This window comes from Mus caroli, unplaced genomic scaffold (genome assembly GCF_900094665.2).
Source record: "Mus caroli unplaced genomic scaffold, CAROLI_EIJ_v1.1 scaffold_16782_U1_1, whole genome shotgun sequence".
Classification (NCBI taxonomy): Eukaryota; Metazoa; Chordata; class Mammalia; order Rodentia; family Muridae; genus Mus; species Mus caroli.
In genome coordinates, this window is record NW_018388867.1 from 3,567 (window position 1) to 12,402 (window position 8,836).

Sequence of the window (8,836 nt, forward strand, 5' to 3'; positions counted from 1 at the left end):
TTAATGTAGTCCCTGCAGGCTTCCCTCTTAGACTATCTAGACTGCTGAATTTGCTGAGATGTGTGCTTCCTTCTTAGACTGTCTGGAGCATAGAGTGAAATGCTGGAGTGTGTGCATCCATTGTCATTTCATTTTTCAAAACCCTCCCTTTGATTTCTTCCTTGCTCATTGGTTTAGAGAATGGTGTATAATTTTCATATTTGTAAATTTTTTCCAAATCTCTCTTTTGGTGATTTCTAATTTCATAGCATTGTGGTTATAAAAGATGTTTCATATCATTTCACTCTTGATACATTATTAAAACCTCTTTTGTGGCCCTTCAGATGATCCTTCCAGAACAATGCTTTCCATGTGTATGCAGCTGTCATTGGTGGGAGTTTCCTGTGGTAGTTCAAGACCAGTACCTTAATGATATCCTCTCCACTTTCTTCTCTGTTTCATCTTCTTGTGGGAAACTCATATACTGATTTTCTAAATAGTGCCCCATAAATCATCATCTTTGTTCCTGTCATGACCTCTGTCTTTGACATGATACCNTAGCAGTGATGGTATTCATTTATTTATCTCCTTATTTTTAAAAACATTTTACATTTTTTAATTATATTTTTCCCCTTCCCCAGCTACTTATTACTCACCCAATATCATGCCTTCTCTCTTAAAGTTTAAAAATCAGGTTTCTCCAGTGGTGTGTTGCTGGGTATATCAATGACCCTCCAGGGCAAGCTCCATGCCCAGGAGTATTTGGTCAACACAAGTGGATTCCATGTTTGTTTGTTTGTTTGTTTGTTTGTAGGGTATTGTAGGGTATTTGTTTTTGTCTTACTGTTTGTTTTTGTTGTTGTTGTTTGGTTGATTGGGTTTGTATGATTCTTTTAAGTGAGCTGATTTCAAGTTGATAGACTTTTTGCTTGATCNTGTCTCCTATTGTTTGAATCTCTCTATGGCAGGATCTGTTGCACTCATTTGCGCTATTAAGCTCCAGAATTTCAGTGTTCTTACCTATTGCATTACTGATTTTTGTGTTTTTTCTCACTAATTCTTATTTTTGGAATACAATCAATGATTTCTATTCTTTGGAGTCAGTTACTAGAGTATGATAATAGTCTTTTAATAAAATGATGTTTCTCTCTTTTTGGTGTGTGTGTGTGTGTGTCCCTGTGTTAATGCTTGCATCATTATGGAACAACTATCTCCTCTAAAGTTTTCAAGGTAGATTCTAGGTGGAAGGACTAATATATTCCATATAAGGGTGGCACTTAATTAGGTATGATGGCTCTGATTCTAGCTAGGTACAGCAGTAGAGTCTTCATACAGTTATGTGAGCAGGACTGAGTACTTACCAAGTCTGATTGTGTCTGTGGCCTGATGTGAAGTCATTTATGGCAATGTCAGTATCCATGCAGGTCATTAGCATCATCAGTAGTAAGGATTTTGGGGGGCTTGATAGTTTGCCTTTCCCCAAAGTATGAGGCCAGTGGTATGTTCTCAGAGGATCTGTGGTGTCAGGAGCATGTGAAATGAACCACTGTGGCATTTGGAAACTGCTCAGTGAGTTCCTCACCACCAAACTTCTGATAGATGGAGATTACCACAAAACATGACCTGAGACCCTNACACACACCATAGCAACTCAGATCCAAGGAGAAGGAATGTAGTAGCTACGTATGGCCCTGACTCTGTAGCAGGGCAGGGCAGANCACCATCATATGTTCAGGAATGAAAAAGAGCTCTATATAAATGACAAGTGAACTGAAAAGGAAGTCAGGAAACAAAACCCTCATAATAGCCTCAAATAATATAAACTATCTTGGGATAATTCTAACCAAGGAAGTGAAAGACTTGTATGATAAAAACTTCAAGTCTTTGAAGAAACTGAAAAAGGTATCACAAGATGAAAAGATCTTCCATGCATAGGGATTTGTAGGATGAACTAGTAAAAATTGTCATCCTATCAAAAGCAATCTACAGATTCAACTCAGTCCTCATCANAATGCCAATGCAGTTCTCTACAGACTTTGAAAAGACAATTTTCAACTTTATATGGAAAAATAGAAGGAAAAAAGACCCAGAATATCTAAAACAATGCTGAACAATAAAAGAACTGCTGGAAGTATCACCATCTCTGATTTCAAGTTGTATTATAGAGCTATAGAAATTTAAAAAGAAATACATTGCCGGGTGGTGTTGGCACATGCCTTTAATCTCAGAAGTTGGGAGGCAGAGGCAGGCGGATTTCTGAGTTCGAGGCCAGCCTGATCTACAAAGTGAGATTCAGGACAGCCAGTAGGGCTATACAGAGAAACCCTGTCTCGAAAAATCAAAAAAACAAAAAAAAGAAAAAAGAAAGATAGATAGAAAGAAAGAAAGAAAGAAAGAAAGAAAGAAAGGAAGGAAGGAAGGAAGGAAGGAAGGAAGGAAGGAAGGAAGGAAGGAAGGAAGAAAGACCGTAATCAGTGGAACTGAATTGAAGACCCAGACATATACTCACACACCTATGGACACCTAATAAATGGATCCAATATAATCCTCAGCATAAAATTAGATATACCTAACCTGAAAGATGAGAAAATGGGGACTAGCTTTGAATACATTGACACTGGAGATCAATTTCTGAATAGAACAAGGATAGTATAGGCACTGAGAGCAACAGTTTAATAAACAGGAGCTCCCTCATGAAACTAAAAACTTTCTCTTAGGCAGAGGGCACCACCAATTGGACAAAACATGGGAAAAGATTTTACTTACACCATATCTGATAGAGGTTTAATAAAGAACTCAAAAAATTAGATATCAAAAACCCAAATCCAAATAACAATATAATTAAAAGTATAATCTAATTAAAAACGGGCACAGATCTAAACAGAGAATTCTCAATAGAAAAATCTCTAATAGCTGAGAAACAGTTAAAAAAATGTTCAACATTCTTAGCCATCAGGAAAATGCAAACTAGAAAGACTTTGAGATTCCATCTTATACCTGTCAGAATAGTTAAGATCAATAACAAAAGTGATAGCTCATATTGGTGAAGATGTCAAGCAAGAGAAAAATTCCCCTCATTGATGGTGTTGGTTTAAACTTATACAACCACTATGGAAATCAATATGGCTGTTCCTCACAAAATTGGGAATTGATCTACCTCAAGACCCAGCTATACCACTCTTGGACATGTACCCAAAGAAAGCTCCACCATACCACAAGGACATTTGCACAACTATGTATAGTGCAGCTTTATTTATAATAACCAGAAACTGGAAACAACCTAGATGTCATAAAGTGTGGCACATTTATACAATCCAGTATTACTTGGGTGTTTGAAAAATGGCATCATGAAATTTGTAGACAGATTGATGCAGTTAGAAGAAAAACCTTCCTGGGTGAGGTAACACAGACCTAGAAAGACAAATACGGTGTGTATTCACTTATATGTGGATATTACNTGTTAAGTTAATGATAATTGAACTATAATCCAGAGACCCAGAAAGGTTAGATACAGAGAAGAGCTCTAGGGGGTAAGCATGTATATCCCTGGGAAGGGGAAATAAAATAGAATTTGCTCGTGGACAGGGGGCTGGTAGGGATAGAAGTAGGAAGGATGAGGTTAGGGGAAAGGGATGGAGGAAGAGAATGCAGGGAGAGTCAATTGAATTAGAGGGCATTTGCGGGGTGATGTGGAAACTTCCTGGAATCTATGAGGATGACCCTAGTGACAACTCAGTAATAGAGGAAGGATACAGAGTCTGAACTGGCCATCTTTTGTAGTCAGGCAGGTTCACCTGGTGGACTGGATTTCATTCAGTTGAGTTGTTGACCAGCAGGGTTCTGGGAGATTCCCTAAAAAGCCCAGGCTGATGCTAGGACAGAGGGTTGTTTTCCACGAAGAGACATCAAAGGCCCCATTGCCAAAAACAACATCCATACAGCTCACTGAAAGTAGAGTAGTCCCCACCACCAGCCCTGGCAGTGGGCAAAGAGACACCATGTTGGTGGTGTTGGTTCTTACATCAGTCACTCTGTCAGGGGCAGAGCAGATGGCAGTCATTTATTTGTTCATATTAGCTTGAAACCTGGCTTGGTGGCCAAAGTGGTTTTAAACCTGTCACATAAAATAATCAAATCAAATCAAATCAAATCAAATCAAATCAAATCCAAGCAGTATAGCATGGGAGGAGGAAGGCATAGACTTGTGCTTACCCATGCCACAAGTCCAAACACCTACACTTCTCCCCAAAGTACAGGCAGGCCATAGACACACAGAGTCCAAACTACCACCACTCAATGGAGTAATAGAAAAGGAAGACAGAGACCTATGGACCACTGAGCCACCCACAGACCTGCCTTTCAGTGCATGGCACATGTGTGCCATAGACACCCACTTGCCACCACACTTGCTCTCCCACTGCGGTCAGACAAGGCAGCCCAGTGTGTAGAACAACAGCTTTTAGATAGCCCCCATTCCAGTTGTTCAGGAACCACATGAAGGTCAAGCTGCACATCTGTTATATATGAGCGAGGAGGCATAGGTTCCAGCCAGTGTATATTCTTTAGTTGGTGGATAAGACTCAGCCCAAGGTTCCAGTTTAGTTGACTCTGTTGGTATTTCTGTGGAGTTCCTATCCTCTTCAGGGCTGGCATTCCTTCCTCCTATTCTTCCATAAGAGTNCCCAAGCTCCATCCACTGTTTGGCTGTGGGTGTCTGGACCTATCTGAGTCAGCTACTGGGTGGAGCCTCTCAGTAAACATCATGCTCCTATTGCTTTTAATATTCTTTGTTCTGTAGATTTTGTGTTTTGATTATTATGTGCCAGGAGGATTTTGTTTTCTGGTCCAATCTAGTTGGTATGCTGTAAACTTCTTGTATGTTTATAGGCATCTCTTTCTTTAGGTTTGGAAAGTTTTCTTCTATGATTTTGTTGATTGCTATTATTCTTAGGCTAGGTCTTTATATGGTTTCCCAGATTTCCTGGATGTTTTATGTCAGGAAAGTTTTAGCTTTAACATTTTCTTTGACTGAGATATCAATTTCTTCTCTTGTATCTTCTACATCTGAGTTTCTTTCTTCCATCACCTGTATTCTGTTGGTGATACTTGCATCTGTTGTTACGGTTCTCTTTCCCAGGTTTGCCATCTTTAGGATTTCCTCAGTTTTTATTTTCATTATTACTTCCATTTTGACTTTCAGGTCTTGCACAGTTGTATTTATTTTCTTCACCTGTTTAATTGTATTTTCCTGTATGTTTTTAAGAGATTTTTTGTTTCCTTTTAAAAGACTTCTATCCGGCTGGGCAATGGTGGTGCATGGCTTTAATCCCAGCACTTGGGAGGCAGAGGCAGGAGGATTTCTAAGATTGAAGTCTACAGAGTGCGTTCCATTATAGGCAGGACTACCAGAGAAACCATCTGGAACAAACAAACAAACAAACAAACAAACAAAAAACCACCTCTGATTGTATGTTCCTGTATTTCTTTAAGGGATTTATCCATTTCCTCTTTAAAGGCTTCTATCATCTTTATAAGATTGAATTGAGACTCATTTTCTTCTGTTTCAGATGTGTTAGGATATCCAGGGTCTGCTGTAGTGGGTAGCTGTGCTTTGGAGGTATCATATTGCCCTAGCTCGTATTGATTGTGTCTTTTTGGAGGGCCTTTAGGCATCTGGATGGTTCCTGGGTGTTCTTGTTGTAGTAGGTATTGGGAGCAGGGATCAACCTCAATGNTCCTGGTGTGGCACGCCTCTGGTGGATATACTTGGGTCATATGGTTGCAGACCTGCAGTTCTGTATAGTTCAGGAGTATCAAGTCCAATGTAGGTGGGCTGAGAGTGGACAGGAGAATGGAGATCTCCCTGGGCTAACAGGCTGCTTAGGGCAGCTTGGCTTGGCCCAGAAGCCTCAAGAGAACAGGGAAGATGAGTGGGGGAAGGGAAGCTTACCTGTATGGTTTGGGAGTCTCATGAAGGTGGAGAAGAAGCCATCAAATGGACTGATGTTCCATTTCTTACTTGCCCCCCTTTCACCATCCCAATCACATAGGCACCTGAGCAGAAGTGCGAGGATTCAGGACAGTCATACACAGGATCACAGCAACTATGGCTTCACAATTCATGATGAAGTTAACGGAGGAGGTGACCTGTCCTGTCTGTCTGAACCTGATGGTGAAACCTGTGAGTGCAGATTGTGGTCACACCTTCTGCCAAGGCTGCATGAAGGTGTACTTTGAATCTATCAAATGCGATAAGAAAGTGCTCATTTGCCCTGTGTGCCGACTTACTTACCAGTTTAGCAATCTGAGGCCTAATCGANATGTGGCCAACATAGTAGAGAGGCTCAAAGAGTTCAAGCCCAGCCCGGAAGAGGAGCAAAAAGTGTTTAACTGTGCAAGACATGGAGAGAAACTCCAGCTCTTCTGTAGGAAGGACATGATGGCCATCTGCTGGCTTTGTGAGCGATCTCAGGAGCACTGTGGTCACAAAACAGCTCTCATTGAAGAGGTGGCCCAGGAGTATAAGGTAAGGTAAGGGTTGGAGGGTGGGAGACATAGCAGGAAACAGTACCAGGTGGAAAATCTCTACTTCCTGTGATCATTCAGTTACCTGATCATCATGGAATCCAGACCTGGAATTTCATTCTATCCTGTTACCTTCTGAGGCCTGAAAGAATGAACTATCCATTGAGATTAATCCTAAGAGAAACTACCAGGGGCGACAAACTCTAGAACAAGAGCAAGTGTTTTTAGTTTGTTGTGTACTGTTGAGATTTTATGTCCAAGAAAAGCTCTGATTATTCTTTAGGTGTCAAAGTAAATAAGATGAGGGTTGGGAGCAATGCCTTAATGGCTTGTTGCCAAGTATAACAGCCTGAGTCTGAACTCAGAAACCAGACCACTGAAGGAGAGAACTGATGGCTGCAAGTTGCAAATNATTCTCTGATATCTACATACCTGGCATGGCTTGAGACCACCTTTTTGAAAGAAGATGGGGAATCCTTTTCTGAGTAGATGGCTATTCCCTATTATTTTCTTCCTACTCCTAGATTCTAGTTGCCATTCCCTGTAATCTTCCCAGACCAAGTTGATTTTGACCCTGTTTGCCTTCTTTTCAAAAGTTTCTTATCTATTTATTCATAATAGATTAAAACTATATGTGTATATAATTGTTATGTAAAGAATTCATATCTCAGTCCTTTAAAAGAAAGGTAGAAATCCTTAGCTTTCTATCTTTCCAGAAGGTTTTGGCCTTTGGATAGAACAACAGTCCTACTAAGCACACAGCTTGACTCTGCTACAATTCCTTTCTTACAGGAGNAGCTGCAGGTAGTTCTGCAAAGGCTGATGGCAGATAAGAAAGAATTTGAAAACTGGAAAGATGAACTTCAGAAGGATAGAACTTACTGGGAGGCAAGTGGGGACCCTTCCTAAGGGTGTCAGCCTGATGCCCGGGATGGCCCTGGGCAAGAAGCTCCTGGGGTCTTTACTTCCTGGGAGTTGATGAGGCCAAGAAACCTTGATACTCCTCCCTACTGGTTCCCTGGCTGGAGATGCATAGTCAGTGTATCACACCTGAGCTGGGCTCTGTGAGGAGCTGGCACCATGGAGGATGATTGGTCAGAATGGATACTGGGTCATTTTTATGGTGCCTTCTGAAACTGACTCTACAGAAGAAGATACTTGGGAATGGGTGGGTCATGGATATGTAATCAGTGTTTAACTTCTGCCAGGGAGTTAAAAGCAGAATATAATGGCATGTATGATGGCATATGCCTTTAATCCCAGCAGCTGGGAGGCAGAAACAGATATCTGTAAGATAAAGACTGCTCTTGTGTACATAGCAGTAGTACACATAGTAGTAGCAAGTACTAGGTCAACTATAGCTACAAGGTAAAACCTGGTATAGATAGGGAGGTAGGTAGGTAGGTAGGTAGGTAGGTAGGTAGGTAGAAAAGAAGGAAGGAAGGAAGGAAGGAAGGAAGGAAGGAAGGAAGGAAGGAAGGAATAGAAAGATGACTCAATAGTTAAGAGTACTTCTTGCTCTTGCAGAGGAGTTGAATTTGGGTCCCTACATCCACATGGTAGCTCATAACTATCCATAATTCTACTTCTGAAGGTCTCAGTATCCTCTCCTGACACACATGATACAAACAGGTAAAACAAAGAGAGAGGGAGAGGGAGAGAGAGAGAAAGAGAGAGAGAAGCAGAGTGGAGAGAGGAGAGAGGGAGAGAATAAGAATAAATACATTTTTAAATGAATATATTGTTAAAGTGCTTTTTATCAAAAATATTTTAAATATTTATTTATTATTTGAAGCATATGTGTGTCTGGTTCCCATGGAAGTCAGAAGAGGACATCAGATCTCTTAGAATTAGAGTTAGAGGTTGCTGTGAGTCACCATGTGGGTGCTGGGAATTGAACTTCAGACCTCCAGAAGAGTAGCCAGTGCTCTTAACTTCTGAACTATCTTTCCAACAATAAAGTATTTTTTAAAAGTAGAATGAGGAATATTACAGGCAGAAACAACTGTCTTAGATAGCTGTACGAAAGTTGATCATAGCTTGGTGTTCCATTTTAGTTTAGGTGGTCTTAGGAAAGCTGACCAGAGGTCTGTGTGTTGGAATGTCATTAACAGACACTAAAAGGCTATACAAGTCTCCCTAAGAGTTCCTTCCTTTTCCCTATCTCCATTCCCATACAAGGCTGGGAGATGGTGGAGCATGCTTTCAATCTCAGTACTCTGGAGGCAGATGCAGGGGGATCTATAGAGTGGGTTCCAGGACAGGCAGGGCTACCCAGAAAAACCCTGTCTGGAAAAAAAAACCAAACAAATGCAAAAACAAAACAAAAACA

At 40.7% G+C, this 8,836-nt stretch overlaps 1 protein-coding gene across 1 annotated transcript in view; it reads left to right on the forward strand.

The window, feature by feature from the left end:
- Window positions 1–7,668, forward strand: part of LOC110287825 (tripartite motif-containing protein 12A) — a 9,848-nt gene extending 2,180 nt beyond the window's left edge. Inside the window, exons 2-3 of the mRNA XM_029473754.1 lie at window positions 6,030–6,505; window positions 7,297–7,668. Of these exons, the coding sequence (XP_029329614.1) occupies window positions 6,086–6,505; window positions 7,297–7,413 (537 nt within the window). The 5' untranslated portion in view covers window positions 6,030–6,085 and the 3' untranslated portion in view covers window positions 7,414–7,668. The remainder of the gene's footprint in view (window positions 1–6,029; window positions 6,506–7,296) is intronic.
- The last annotated feature ends 1,168 nt before the right edge of the window (window positions 7,669–8,836 follow it).